This window comes from Pangasianodon hypophthalmus, chromosome 5, assembly GCF_027358585.1.
Source record: "Pangasianodon hypophthalmus isolate fPanHyp1 chromosome 5, fPanHyp1.pri, whole genome shotgun sequence".
Lineage (NCBI taxonomy): Eukaryota > Metazoa > Chordata > Actinopteri > Siluriformes > Pangasiidae > Pangasianodon > Pangasianodon hypophthalmus.
The window spans coordinates 3,201,874-3,217,790 of record NC_069714.1 but is presented as its reverse complement, the minus strand read 5'-3'; the positions used below and the strand labels follow the sequence as shown (position 1 = coordinate 3,217,790).

The 15,917-nt window shown below is 37.7% G+C and overlaps 1 protein-coding gene across 1 annotated transcript; it reads left to right on the top strand.

Annotated features, from left to right (window-relative positions):
• The first annotated feature begins 1,448 nt into the window (after positions 1-1,448).
• ifngr2 (interferon gamma receptor 2) lies at positions 1,449-14,385 on the top strand. Its single transcript, XM_026945240.3, has 7 exons — positions 1,449-1,896; positions 2,883-2,994; positions 4,544-4,704; positions 5,742-5,893; positions 6,554-6,695; positions 9,631-9,785; positions 11,509-14,385. Exons 1-7 carry the CDS (start codon positions 1,830-1,832, stop codon positions 11,647-11,649), a joined length of 930 nt encoding a protein of 309 aa, XP_026801041.1. The 5' UTR covers positions 1,449-1,829; the 3' UTR covers positions 11,650-14,385.
• Positions 14,386-15,917: the final 1,532 nt, after the last annotated feature.

Sequence of the window (15,917 nt, the reverse complement as noted above, 5' to 3'; positions counted from 1 at the left end):
AGTACAATGAAGCATGCTGGTGGTAGCATGTTGATATATATAACTAAACCCTGATTGATACATTTCCAAAATGCTGTTTGTTTCAATACATTCTCCAACAATCACTGGATCCTTCCAGGAACCAGTGTATTTATACTGTTTATATTGTAAATAATTTGGCAAAATGTCATCCTAAGTGTTCTGTAAATCACTGCAATCCTTTGTTTTATTGTGGAGTTTAATAGCTTCATAGTGTTCATGGGACCTTTCCAGATAAATCTGTTGCCTTTAATTCATTCAGTTATTCATACATTAAAAAACATCTCTTCTTTTACACTTCAACAGCACCAAAAGTAAAAAAAACACTGTACTAATAAAAGAAGGTGCGTAGTGTAGCAATAGTGCAGACGCTGCTGATAAAACAGGATGTTTAAACACTTTCTGGTCACGCACTTTTTAAGGAAGATAAAGGACGTATCATATTAGATTTAAGGAAGTATTTTCTGATATACTGTATATACACTGAAGAACTTTTGTCTGAGATCAAAAGATGAATATGAAACAATAGATCAGAACTTCATCTTTCATTTCCTGATATGTACGTCAAGATGTACTAAACAACTCGGAATGTGGCACCTTTTGTTTGAACCCACCCATTTTTTCAAGTGACCAGAAATATTGGAACATTTCTTGTTGCCCAGGTGTGTCCTGTTAGATTGGTTGTTTAAACACTTAATATCCCTGAATGTCTATTCTTGGTTTGATCCCTGGGATTCACCTGTGAAGACTGCATTTGTTGTTAAAAAGGATAAACCAACATGAAGACCAGAGAGCTGTCTGTGGGAGAAAAGCAAGCCATTCTGAAGCTGAGGGAAAAGAGGGAAAATCTATCTGAGCCATTGGGCAATTTTGAATGTCCTGAAAAAGAAAGAAACCACAGGTGTACCAACAACCAGACATGGAACCGGTCAGACAAGGAAAATAACAGCAGTTGATCACACAAATATTGTGAAAGCTGTGAATAAAAACCCCCAAAACAACAGTCAGTGACATCACCAACTACCTCCACAGGCAGGGGTGCAGGTATCTTTATCAGCAGTAAGAATCAGACGGCCAGACTGGAATTCACAAAGAAATACAGAGTATTATATATTTTTCATAACCTATAATGCAGACTCATGGAAAACAATAAGTTGTATTCACACATTGTTTTTAAAATTAAAAAAAAGGACTGTTTGAAGTATTTTAATGATTATATTTAAGGTAACATGTAGTTATAATGGCCTGGGACAGTTATAATGCTGTGTCCTACGTGCTGTAGATAGTGTTTTTTATGAATGTATTGAGATATTTATGTGAAATGTGCTTACAGACTTCACCTGTCCATAATAATGTAAATGTAATATTAGTGCCCACATGACCCCGGAAGGACACGTCATACACGTCATACATATACCATAACGGTTAACACTTTTATCCACAAAAACCGCAGAGGCGAGGAGGCAGCACAGCCGCCGCTAAAGCAGCGCAAACACCAGGAAACTGACATTTTCACCTTTACTGTACATTTCCTACACAAACCAAATCAGTAGACAGTGTGCGCCTGTAGCTGCCAGGACTAGCCTACGCCGCTTTATCGTAACACGGCTTTGTTATTTTCACTTCTGCATTTCTTCTCAGCCGGAAGAAAGTAGTTAGTACCGTATCCCAAACGACCCCAGTGTGTGTGGAGAAGTGCACTACACAGGGCCCGAGAGCGCGGCGCCTGCACCCTACCTAGCCCACTGCGTGTGCGTTTGGGATTGGGCCCTGCGGAGTGTGGTGTGGAAGATGGCCTGGATGTGGCCGACATGATCGTCGTTATGGACTGGAGAAGAGCTTTTCTTGTGTGTGAGGTGTTCCTCACAATACACTGTGGTAAGGTTTATTAAATATCACGAGAAGATAAGAACAGGGATTGGATTACTGCTAGTCAGGAGACTTTTATCAGCTGTGAGAGTTAGCTAGGCTCTGGGGTCGGAGTTAACCTCTCACACACAAGCACCTCGGTGATTAAAGAGGTTTTAAAGTGATTTACATTCAAGTGATTAACATTAACATTAACACAGACACACAGCTGTCCTGTTTACACGCAGAGAAGCTGCTGCTGCTGTTGCTGTTGTTGTTGTTGCTGTTGTTGTTGTTGTTTATATGTATTTGTGAACAGTTCTATTAGTTTTCTCTTGGCCTGCTGAACAGCTCTTAAATACCATAACTTTAAAAAAAAATGTTTAAATCAATACTTAGATAGTTTATGATCATTCCTTTCTGGAAAGCAAAACAAGATTTATTTAAATTTCATCATATATTTATTTATATTTCATCAAATCTTGTGAATTTCAGTGAAAATTGAGAAGCTGAGAGTCGCCAGTGAAAATCGAGGAAAAGTTTGGGCAAACATGTGACTTGTTTTCATTCGGTTATGGGTTATGGATTATGGGTTATGGATTATGGGTTATGGATTATGGGTTGTTTTAATCCACTCTGAAACAGAGATCTTGGCCGTAGAGATACAACAGAGGAACAGAGATCAGGCAGTAAGATGCCTTATGGTTTGTACTTTCATTTTATGTTGAAGTTCCTTCAGATGAACCACGCTTGTACACGTTCAAATAAAGAAAAATAAAAAAGGCAATCACAGTCAGTTAAATTCATACTTTTGGTGAAACTTGACAGTAATCCACTACAGTATAATAAGTGTGATGCGGAGAAGTGTGTAATTATTTCATTCTTTTCAGTTATCATCAACATTTTTCTTTCTTTTTTAAGACAGAGCACATAAGTGAACTAAGAGTGCTGAGTTTTTAAAAACAATTCCCACTAAAACAAAATGAGACTAAACAACACTGCATTTCCCATTTCAGCATGTTCGAGTGTGTTATCGCCACCACAACGTGTTAAAGTCGAATCGTCAGTGTTAACCTGGAATGGTCCAAAAAACCACATTAACATCACGTACGTCGTTCAGTACAACACGTAAGTCAAACCTGTCCTTTACACCTGTGAATTTATTCCTGCCAAACAGTGTATCATGAAGAGGAAACGTCATGTTGTCGTCATAACGCGACTGATTATGAATGCACTAAGCAAAATATCATTTCTAACATTTAAGTATTTCTTAGAGTAGTAAATTACTGAAAACTGAAAGCCAGCCACTTAATATGCTTTATTTTTGTAAAAAAAAAAAAAGTGTTCAGTACTGCACTTTTAATTAGCTTTTTTTTTCTGACTTCGATGTAAGTAACAAAATCTCATATCAGATTTTGCTAGACTTCATGTATCATAGTGGCAGGCTCAGTGGTCGAGTAAGTTGACATTGGACGATGCTGCAAAACTCTTTCCAAGTCCAGATGTTTGAATGACAATATTTCTGTAAGCTGAACTGTGTGAAGCAGATGTGTGAGAAGGGGAGGACCAGGGCACTGCAGTGTGTGGTGTTCATTCTCCACCCATCATGGATGAACACTCTGTAAAGGGCTTTCACTCCCTCCCCTTAACATGTGTTCATCTGTGTTCATTTGCATGAATAAGTGGTGTTCATTTTTACTCTCTTTATCATCATTTAATAGAATAACAGATGTCAGTGTGGAGGGCAAGAAAAACATTTTTCTTAAAAAATTCTTAATATTCGTTGTACCACAGTGCTGTTGAATTCTCGACTCTGATTGGTTAGAACATGTTGGTTAATTTTCTATAGCAGCTCTAATAGTAGTGTAATACAAATCACAGAAAAAAGACAGGCAGGTGAGGAAAAAACAGGACATATCTTATCTTGCAGTTGTTCCACAACATTAAATGTAAAGTGAAATGCGTCAGTTATCAAAAAAAATAAATAATCATTGGCAAACCGCTGTGGTATAAGAGCAATAAAAGACTTTGGGATGAGCTGTTTTAGGAAGCGGCTTCGCAGCTTCCTATTTTCCTATCTTTAGAAATTGTTTTGTAACCTTTTCCAGCATTGTTAGCATCGATAACTCTTTTTGTGGGGTCCTCAGGAAACTCCTTTGATCGAGGCATGGCACTCTTCCATAAACCTGTGTGGTGAAGACCAGACTTTGATAGTGAAGACTCAGGTTTATGTTCTTGAACCATGGGAGAACCTGCTAAACTCACGCCCGATTGCCATCCCTTTCAATTACCCCTTTAAATTAACTCGCACTCCTAGACATTCACATACATTTTCAAAGATATTTAATGTTCGATAATTTTGCTTAACAAATGAATGTAAAAAACTATGACATTCTCTGTCATTTATTAAATTGGGTTCTCTTTATCTAGTTTTAAGGCTTAGATGAAAATCTGATTACATTTCTGGCCAAATTTATGCAGAAATGCAGAAGATTGTAAAGGGTTCACAGAGTTTCTAGTAGCCCTGTACTGCAACATCAGTAGGAGCAGAAAGAAAAACTATTGAGCGACTCTGCTTTACAGTCTATAACATAATTCATCAACAGATCTGTGTTAATGTCATGGCATCACACACTTATTTTACATTTGTAATAAAATGACTTTTCCAAAAAATTAGGACATTGAATGACTGGCGTGATGTGTACAACGGCACTCAGCAGCAGTTCAACTTCACGGCAGCTGCTGAGGATTTCTATGGGACGAGATTTCGTGTGCAGTCAAAGAGAGGGAACCAAACATCAGCCTGGGAGATGTCAAAGCTAGTCCAGTGTGCACACCGTAAGCCATCTTTATTTTCATATACTATAATAACAATAATTTACTGTTCTCCATTCATAACACTATTCATCATTTATTATTTATTTGCTTTATTATATGCATGAGAGTGAGTTAAATGAAAACTCAAATTAAATTAGAGAAACTGTACATTAAACTTCTAGATGCACAGGTGCACATGTACTATTGGTCCATTGTTCTCAGTAGTCCCTTCTACTGCTACCTTAAACCTGACGTACTTTTTTTTAGCACCTGTTTGCAATTAACGATGCAGTTAAATTAATAAAGTAATTTTAGAAAAGTTTTAATTTGACTTACCCTCATACAGTATATGGCCAAAAGTATGTGGACACCTGACCATCACACCCATATGTACCTGTTGAACATCCCATCCCAGATTTATTCCCCCTTTGCTGTTATAATAAGCTCCACTCTTCTGGGAAGCTTTCCACTAGATGTTGGAGCGTGGCTGTGGGGATTTGTGTTCATTCAGCTACAAGAGCATTAATGAGATCAGGCACTGATGTTGGTGAGGAGGTCTGGGGTTCAGTCGGTGTTCCAGTTCATCCCAAAGGTGTTCAGTGGGGTTGAGGTCAGGGCTCTGTGCAGGACACTCGAGTTCTTCCACTCCAACCTTCACACACCATGTCTTCATGGAGCTCGCTTTGTGCACAGGGGCATCGTCATGCTGGAGCAGGTTTCAGCCTCTTAGTTCCAGTGAAGGGAAATTGTAATGCTACAGCACACAGAGACATTCTATATAATTGTGTGCTTCAACAGTTTGAGGAAGAACCACATATGCGTGTGATGGTCAGGTGTCTTTTGGTCATTTAGTGTATGTTGAAAAATATAAGTGATTGTATGGAATTGTTAGAATTTACATTCTGAAACAGGCTGTGTTTAAAAAACACATACCACATTAAATGCTTCATTAGCAAGCAAATAATGTAAGCTAAATGTGGCTAAATGTTTTCTTGAGTATGCCATCTGTTTCACCCTAAACAACTTACGACTCACTACTGACTCTGTTTGTCCCACAGTTCACACATGTGCTCCTATAATAGAGCTGAAGGTGGAGACAGACAGAGTGCACCTGTGGATGAAACACAGAGACCCGAGTCTGGAGGAGAAGGAAGGTGGGCACATCAGCTTCAACCCTCTGTACTGGAAAAGAAACAGCAATAATAAAGAGGTCTGTTGGAAGAGAAGTACATCCATACTGTGAAAATATTCACTCCTCGGGACTATGAAGTGAATAATATTTTTATTGTTGGTAGATACTTGATCCCAAGATGGCCATGAATACTTGTTAAGGTGATTGGAAAGAAAAAGTCAGTCTAGAAATTGGGCATAGCAAATTAAATTAATTAATGTAGAATAATTAGAATAAAGAAACATACTGATTAGCAAAATCCAGTAACCAGTTTGCCTGTGGAGGAACATTATAATTACAAATTATAAAAGATCATTAATTCTAATGTATAGAATCCCCTTAAGTAAGGAATAAAACACTTGTGCTGCTGTAGGAAAATAATTAAAAAGTGGTGTTACTCTTACCGTCTCCAAGCACATCTCAAAGTATTTTATTATTATTTTTATACCATAGCAATTGCAGTGTTTTATTAAATATAATGTATTAGAATGAGAACATTAATATAAACCTGTGATTTGTCTTACAGTTATAACTACTGCCGCATCTGCTGTTATAGAAAATTAATCAACTCTCTGTCATTTAAATGCCGTATGTCAAAATTAAGCTGCTGAGGAAAACATCACTGCCTTTTTGCCATTAAATGTCTTTCATTACGAAACTCAGCATGCATGTAATTTATTTATTTTTTTACACTTCCAGGAGCTCAGTGCCACTTCTACCCACCTCGTCATTGAACACCTTGAGTCGGGACAGGAATACTGCTTCCAGGTCGAGTATTTGCTTTTGCACAAGCCCCATGGAAAGCCCAGCCGTGAAATATGTAAAGTGATCCCCGAAACATGTGAGTTGTGCCAGGATTTTGTGTGGTTCTTTAGCTCTTCTTGGTCCATGGTAACTGTTACAACATCAACACCTTTGTGCAATTTCATACCACAACTTTATATAATAAATCTTCAGTGTGTGCATTAATTTAATAAAATGCATCAGAGATCATACACTGGATATTTCAAAGGTTAAAGGCTCTGGGGTATTGATCAGAAGCTCGGGGGTTTAAAAGCCGCAGGACCATCAAGCTGCTGCTGTTGGGCCTTTGAGCAAAGCCCTTAACCCCGTGTGCTCCAGGGGTGCTGTGTCATGGCTGACCCTGTGCTCTGAACCCAACTTTCTAACAAGTTTGCTGTACTGTAATGTACAGTCCTCTTGAAAGTATTAGGGTGACAAGGCCAATTTTTCACTGAAGACATTTGATTAATATCAAAATATGAATGAGACGATAGATCAGAATTTCAGTTTTCCTGATACGTATCTCTAGATGTGTTAAACAACTTAAAACATGGCACATTTTGTTTGAACCAACCCATTTTTCAAGTTATCAAAAATATTGGAATATCAGTCGTGTGACTGAAAGGTCTCACTTGTTGCCCAGGTGTGTCCTGTTAGATCGATTGTTTAAACGATTAATAGCACTAAATGTCTACTCTTGGTCTACTCTTGCATTGCACAAGCATTGGGCATAGCCAATACAACAACTTGCCCTGAAAAAGAAAGAAACCCCTGGTGTACTAACAACCAGACATTGTACAGCTCGGCCAAGAAAAACAACAGCAGCTGGTGACAGAAACATTGAGAGCCGTGAAGAAAAACCCAAAAACAACAGTCAGTGACATCTCCAACAACCTCCACAGGGCAGGGGTGAAGGTATCACAATCCACTGTTCAAGTTCATCAGTCAAGCATGGTGGAGGTAGTGTCATGGCTTGGGCTTGCATGGCTACTTCTGGAACCGGTTCACTGATCTTTATTGATGATGTAACTCATGATGGTAGCAGCAGAATGAGTTCAGAACACTCTGTCTGCTAATTTAAAGAGAAATGCATCCAATCTAATTGGGAGGAACTTCATCATGCAGCAAGACAACGACCTAAAACACACTGCCAACACAACAGAGGTCTTCCTTATGGGAAAAAGTGGAAGGTTTTAGACTGGACAAGTTTTGCTTATAACTTTTGAACCACTTGATGTAGGAATTAAATTCTTTTTCATTATCCTCCATATTGGTATTTCTGCTATTTCAAGGTTTTTGAAAAACTTTTAAAAGTTTTTTACAGCCCGCAATTTTTGCCATATGCCATTCTTCACCAAATGATGTTCAGACTAATGTCCACAAAAGTTATCAGAAGGTTTTTTGATATTCAAAAGCGTTCACCTGTAACATGCAAACAAATTTGACAACGAAGCCACCAAACAGGAAATGAGGCCATATCTCAACAACGCTGTTGGATGGATGGAGATGAAACATGAGAGTACTTTAATGTCATTTGACCAATGGGGAGGTGCAAAAACATTTTTACATTTTTTTTTTGCAATTTACACTGGAACCATTTTGAATAAATTCATAATTCTGGTGTCATCTGATTTCTGACATGATGTGGAGTAATGTCAATGCAAAAAGTTCTGAAAAAATCTTTCTAAATTTCTGCTATTACACAAAACAGGGTGTTTGGCTATATCTCAGCATTCTTGAGAATGATGCTATCAAGTTTTATCTCGTTTGAACTCAAGATGGTGCTATAATAAGGGAAAAGGTGTTTGGTTTAGCATCATAATTCTTGTTTTCCCTGATTCCTTTAAAGGCTGTAAGGTCAGCTGATGTAAAAATTTCATGGTTGCCATTGTATTTTATGAACAATTTGGAATTTCTTGAAGGCCTTTTAAAAATTTTCACAGCCTTCAATTTTTTTTTTTAAACAATTTTATTATTTTTTTTGCAATCCTTACCACTTTTGGCTCAGATCATCTTCAGATCAAGCTGCACAAAAGTTATCAGATGGATTTTTGGATGTTCAAAGCCATGTGCCCATAGCATGCAAACAGATGTATGTATATATGAATTCACAAAATGATGTACAAGTGACATCTACTCATCAACCCGAGTTCAGTGATGTAGATGCTTGTGGACCCATGGCAAGTCGAAAAAAGCAATGTTGAGGCCTACCGTGTGTGCACAGCATACAAAGCCTTTCCTACTGGAATGTTAAAATAAAAAAAAAACAAAGCACACTGAGCTCTGAAACCTGATATTTTAACAGATGTTTCGCTTCATTTGGTCTGTAGAAGAAATTGTGCATTCTTATTTTTTTTTTTTTATTCATTAGTTTATTTTTACTAACATAGTGTGTTGAAACCTTTGTAGGCATAAAAAAATATGTACACACACTAAAGTTTACTTGAACTGATGAGTAAACAGAAGTCCAGCCATACCAAAATTGTACAGATAAGATAACAATAAACCTCCTTTATTAATGAATAATCTCAGTGTTCACAAGCACTACAAAGGTTTCAGTCTGTAAAATTATCAAAAAAAAAAAAGAAAAGAAAAGAAAAGTGCTGACCTAAGATGATTTGTCTTTGTCATGTGATTTCTTGGAGACTGCAGCTTAAATGTATTGCTTTTGAAATTTGCAGTGTAATATGGCAGACACTGATGGTGAAATGGCCAAAAAGAATGTAAGGTCTGTTCCAATATTTTTGCTCACCTAAAAATTAGGTGGTCTGCCACTCCAAGTGCTATGATCTAAGTTACATCTAGATTGTAAATACCAAGAAAAGAAAGATAAAATTCAGATCTAAGAACTGGCCTTGCCTGTCCAATACTTTTGGAGGAGAGTGTTTATGTGACAAATAAAGGCTTATTCTTCTTCTTCTACACATGTGAGGTGGATCCTGTTCACACTGGAAATTCTAACACTCTTGTTTATGCTTTTTTTTCCCCACCAGCCAAACAGCGAAATGTGCGTGTTATCATGTTAGGTGTGCTAACAGTAGCGGGAATGGCTGTCCTGGGATGTTGCCTGTATTTTGTTTACACACATTACAAAAGGATTAAAGCACTGCTTCAGCCCCCTCTGGACATCCCTGATCATTTTGAAGAGGTACACCTACCTTAATTTTAACATATCAAAATTTGGAAGTGTTTGTTTTGGGAGGTTCATAAGTAATATTTTCACATAAGTGTGTGTGATCATTCTGACTCGCGTGAGCTGTGTCCACACAACACCGGTCTGGTGTGTTTCTTAGGGCTGAGTGGAACTCGCACAAGACAGGTTTTATCAAATTTTATCAAATACATCATATATTTATTGCACCAAAAACAGTCATCACAAAATAAAAACCCAAACCAAAGTCTGATGGCTAACGAAAAACTAGAACATTGCTCTTATTAATGAAGGCCTGCAGGACATTTTCTGCTACAATCTGAAGTTGTGTAAACTACAGCTGAAATATGTTCCAGTCCAGTTTCACTGAGACACACCAACATACTGATTTGTCTGAAAGCATCTGCAGTTTATTGATTTCAGTTACATGTACTTTAATATGCAGTAAATCTATAGAAATTACAAACTTTAAGAGGTTAAACACTTTGTCAAAAAGTCATAAGTTTATAATGGGATATGTATAATTACTTTGCTTATCAACATCATCAACCTCGGGCTCCTGAGGTGAATGTCACTCATGGCATTTAAAACTGCTGTGGTTGTTACATTCACAGTGTCAGGAAAATCACACTTAGCTAGCAAGGTCTTAGCCGTCTTTTAGGCAGGCTGTGTTTACTGCTGCTACCAAACTGGCTACTTTTATAGACAACATGATCTTTGGACTTTACTGGAATTATATATCAAATATTTAGCTTGATAATGAAGAATGACTTACTTAACACATTTGTTAGTAGCTGAGTTTATGGCCCTGAGATTGTTACTATATTTTGCCCTCAGAGGAATAACAGACACTAGCTCTTTCTTTCCTAAATTTATTTATTCATTGACATTCCACAAAACAATTTTACTTTAGGACACAGATCTAAATTCATTTGGTGGGCCAGATTAAAACTTTTAATAGGCCATATGTTTGACACCCCTGTTATAGACAGTGAAGATCAATACTGCTTGATTGTCTTTTATCTTTTTTGGCTGTTTTCCAGAATGCAGCATCAGCAGCATACAGCAGGTTTTCCCAGAGTGCCAGACAGATAACCTAGCTTAGAAATAACTATTAACGAGCAGGTAGCAATAATGGTATAATGTCACTAAAAAAGGGCAAAGAAACAAAAAAATGATGATCCTCCTAGGCCTTGTGCAGAAATCTTCTCAGTTTGCTCGATCCGAGTGTCTGTGTGTTATTGCACACATTCAGCGAGAGCTGCTGTTTTCTGCCGTTGTCCTTTTAAGTGACTGATGCTTTTTGTGATATGTCAACGTTACTGTTAAACTGAAATGTCATTGCACAAGCCTGTTTCTCACTTTGCTAAATGTCAAAAAAAAGTGTAAAGTAAGATAGCAGGCTTGCTACAGAAACTAACAGCCCCAGTGTAAAAAAAAAAAAAAAAGTTAACTCATTGTTTAAATATTGCAAAGAAATTATCTTCATTTAAAAAAAAAAAAAGAAAAAAAAAGTTGACCTCACTAATGGATTAGTTGATTCTTTTTACCTTGTAGTAGTGGTTGATAATAAGGTGAAAGTTTCTGGAAAAAGCCCGCTGACCTACTGCTCCGTAGTCATAAAATGAAAATATGCAAAAAGAAATATGTTGGAACGATATATGCAGCATATCTGCAACACTGTATAAACAATGTTAAAAAGCAGATTCTTTTTCTGCAGTTTTTTTTCAGTGAATTCCCTCAGCACCCAGTCGCTCGTCCTGGTAACCAAGAGGTGGAGTCTTATGACTTTGTAAATTTCGTAGAGGAGGTTGCAGAAGACGAGGAGAGATGTGACTTGGAAAACGAGAAGAAAATGTGAGCTCCACATAGTGTGTACACAGCGTCTTCTCCTGAGGAAAGCAGGAGGAGTCTGAACACTGTTTTTTTAATACTTTATAGTTTCATACATTGACCTCACGCACTATCCTCTTGCTTACTTTCAATGAGGTTGTCCAATGCATGAAAAGGATCCATTACACATGACTGTTCAGAAGAACCGTGTGGTTCAAAGGAGCCAGCCTCATGACTATGGGCACTAATTTTGTATTTTGGTTGGCTACATTTAGGTAAAATAATTAGAGAAATGAAATAATCCTGGCAGAGTTGTGACTGTTATTTACTGGTAACGTGTAACTTTATTTTTCAGTTGTGTGTGTGTGTGTGTGTGTGTGTTTGATTAGGAGAAAGGTGCACTTTGACACTTTAAACTTGAATAAAAACTGCTTTTGAGCGATGATCATGACATGCTGCAATGCGGAATTGTTATTCTGTGAACGAGACTGTGAGTAACTGTGGCTGGCTCATAAGGTATGATAAGGTATGAGCAACCTAATAATATATTTTCTGTATGTCACAGTTTCTGCTTACAGCTCACTATTTTCAAAGTGAATGTCATACAGAATTCAGTAATTTGGTTGGAAAATTGCTTAATCTTTATTAAACAGCCTTGTTAAGAGAGTTGCTCTTAGTCTCCAGTAGTTTTACAATGTAACCCTACCTTACAATGTCTAATTTCCCACCTGACACTTTTAGCTTCAGGCACCGAGCCTCATTTATCAAGCTGGATATGATATTTATTCATAAATCATTCATACTAGCATTTACACAAAAAATTTGGCAATCATGAAAATCCCATAAATACAGAAGAAGTCACTCTTGCTCCTGAGTGTGTGTAAATTTACGCATAAGAAGACTAACTAATGTAAACCTCGACTCGATCCACTTCAAATCATATAATTTGCATGGATTACTGCACTTTTATATCTGGAATGTACTGTTGAGTTTCAATCACTTATTTAACAGAGTTTACAGCATTTAGCAGACGCCCTTATCCAGAGCGACTTACAGAAGAGCTTTATCGCTATCAAAAACACGTCCTCATGCGAGTTCACTAGGTCAGGGACTAAAAGTAGCATCGAGAACATTTCTTGAAACCAGTTGTTTTATATTATCGGAATTAATTAAAGAAAGTGTGAATAAAGAAAGTGTGAATAAAGAAAGTGTGCCAACACAAACTCATAAATTCAGAAAAATAAAACTATTCTTATAACAAAAGAAATGGTGCCGTATGAGCGAAGTACGGGTCGTTCTGTCTGCGCGGAGCAGTAAGCTGTAAACAACTGCCTGAGCTGATGGGGATTTAGCACTTTATTATTATTATTATTATTAATTAAACATTTTCAAACTAACTTCCACTTCTGCCTTTCAGCTTTTACCCGGATCGTTCTTTTCGTGCTCCCAGCTGTCTGTGCACTTGAACTTTTATGGACTTTTATGGGCGTCACTACATGCATATGAGCTGTGTCAGAAATTCGCTTTGCACTTTATAGGTGATCAGCAAACGCACACAAGTACAAAGAAAATCAATGTTTCTCAAACGTTTGTAAATCCAGTGGAAAATTTTAGTTTGGTTTGGCTTATGCAAACATTTACACACACAGTTACTAAAAGCTTGATAAATGAGGCCCAGTGACACAAAGCATTATAAAGGTGATATGCTGCACCTGGTCATTACTTTTTGTGAATTCTTTAGCTGTACCACTGTAGCATAATGTTACTGAAGTTCTGTTACAAAAATCATCCCACCACGTTTGTAATAATACCCTACGCAGCACTTTGTTCAAGACTTTTTGTGTTCTGATGATTCAGATTGCATAAAATAACAGCCACAGTAAAACTTACCGTTGGACAGAATACTATTAAAAGGATTGTACTGTCTGTTCTGATCTTCATCTCATGAGACTCTGAAAGAGATTTCTTGTAGAATGGGTCACGGCCCCTCCTGAACCTGAGAAGCTGCTGCACAGTTTCTTGCATTTTGGCAAAGGTTGTGTTCTTATGATGAAATCACAGCCACTAAAATCCTCACTGCTGAATTGTCTCCCATAGTATAAATGTTTATAACCAGTCCAGCCTTCCTAACTCCTGGTAAACATACTAAACATTACTATGTTCTTGCGTAGTTGTTTGTTAGCAAGAAAGCCTTAAAGCGTTTTGTTGTTTTGAACATAGATGCAGTTTGCCTTTGTTTTTTTTGTTGTTGTTTTACCTTCTGTTCTACCTTCTGTCTGCTACTTAGCAATGGGTGTACTGTTCACAGGTCATGTTGACATTGGGATGAGACAGAAATTAATATTTGAAATGACGAACTGTAAATACATCTGTTTTAGGGGAACAAAAAAAAAAAAAAAAGATTTTCTCATGCCTGGAGACACTCCTACCAGCAGATGTGTATAATCAGTTGTGAGTGCAAATAAGACATGGAGTAAATTGACGCAGAGTTAATTTCTTCCTTCACTCACAAATTTGTTTGATTTTTTGCAAAAAAAAAAAAAAAAAAAAAGTATATGTGTGCTAATAATCTTTAGTTTTCTCAATCATAATGACATTAATTATATCCACACATTTCACTATTATGAGTAAATGTTGGGACCCTCTTTTGATCCTGAGGTTTCAAACCTGAGAACAGTTTATTACTGATGAACTTGGTTGTATTTCTCCATTATGTATTGATTTTTTCTGCGGTAAATAATAAAAATGTGAGTGTTTATGTAAAGTCTTTATGCCTCTCTGTGCTTAAATAGTGAATGGTTATTTATTTATTTTAAATCTTAATTACTATTGTTCCTAAAATGTGGCATCATCTGGATTCAAACTCACAATCTTACTACTGTAAGTTTGACTACTAATAATATTAATATTAATTATAATAGTGTTATACTTAAGAGAAGTGTTCGTAGAGCTATCTGACACCTGTGTGACCTCTTCATGTGATAACTGACATAAAAGCACATGAACAATCACAGGTTTTTCCCCAACAGACGTCAGTTTTGATGCCAAGATGACGCAACACGTGAGTCAAATGATACTGTGGTTGTGAGGCCAACTGTAACTGGTTTCTGTGGGTGGGGGATCAAGGTGGTTTCCTTCAGAGCTAGAGTTTTCCTGTTTTTCTCATTTTCAATAGGAAAGTCATCGTGTCTTGACTGTGACCTTATGAATGGTCTGTGCTCCATCACTCCTATCCTCTGTCCATTACTGTCTTGTCGGGGAGTTGAGGGAGTGGATTCGGGATGCTAACTATATAGTGCTCTAATGCTTTCTTTCTTGGTAACGTTGTTATTGTTAAATACTGTTATTGTTTCTGGACAGTGTTGTTAAAGAGACTTCTCCTGGCGTGCTTGTACGCAGCCAGCCGTAACTCCTTACCTATATCAGCCAAACTCTATCAGTGCAGGAGTCCAAGTACAGCACCTTTGAGACAGAATGTCTAGCCATCAACTGGGCAGTCCTTAGTCTCCAATACTACTTCCTGGGGCGCCCATTCACACTCTGTTCAGACCACGCCCCCTGCCATGGCTCCACTGCAGGGATCACTCGTTTGTATCTAGCATTATAGCCATTTAAGAAGAAGCCCTGAGGTATATGTGACAGGTTGTTTGTAATATATACCTTACAGCGCAGTGAAATTCTTTTCTTCACATATTCCAGCTTGTAGAAGTTGGGAGTCAGAGTGCAGGGTCACCCATGATTCAGTGCCTCTGGACTAGAGAGGGTTAAGGGCCCTGCTCAAGGGCCCAACAGTGGCAGCTTGACGGTGTTGGGGCTTGAACCCCAACCTACTGAGCAGTAACCCCGAGCCTTAACTGTTGAGCCAACGCCCGAGTTTGCTGGGTGAGGGTGCTGTGGCAGGTGGGAGCATAGTGTAGCAGAAGTCTGCAGAGGGAGTGTGGGGGAATGAGTGAATTACCGTGGCATGCCTGTTGCCTATTCATGGATGTACAGTGAAAAGTCTACACACCCCTGTTCAAACTGCAGGTTTTTGTGAAACCTGTAAAAAATGAAACCAAGATAAATCATTTCAGATAATTTTTCCCCCTTTAATGTGCAATTAACAAAATTCATGTGAAAAAAAAAAGTTTTAGGGGGAAAAAAAGAAAAAAAAAAAAACGTCCAATAAGCTGTTTTCACAAGTGTGCACACCCCTTAACTAATACTTTGCTAAAGCACCTTTTTGCTTGTAATACAGCACTCAGCATTTTGGGGTAAGAGTCTACCAACAACATCTTGATTTGGAAATTTTATTCT

Bases quoted from the DNA above. Each gene is read 5' to 3' on its own strand.
- ifngr2 (XM_026945240.3), top strand. From the start codon at position 1,830: ATGATCGTCGTTATGGACTGGAGAAGAGCTTTTCTTGTGTGTGAGGTG. The intron at 2,995-4,543 runs GTAAGTCAAACC...CCAAAAAATTAG, and splicing joins TACGTCGTTCAGTACAACAC to GACATTGAATGACTGGCGTG. The intron at 9,786-11,508 runs GTACACCTACCT...CTTTTTCTGCAG, and splicing joins TCCCTGATCATTTTGAAGAG to TTTTTTTTCAGTGAATTCCC.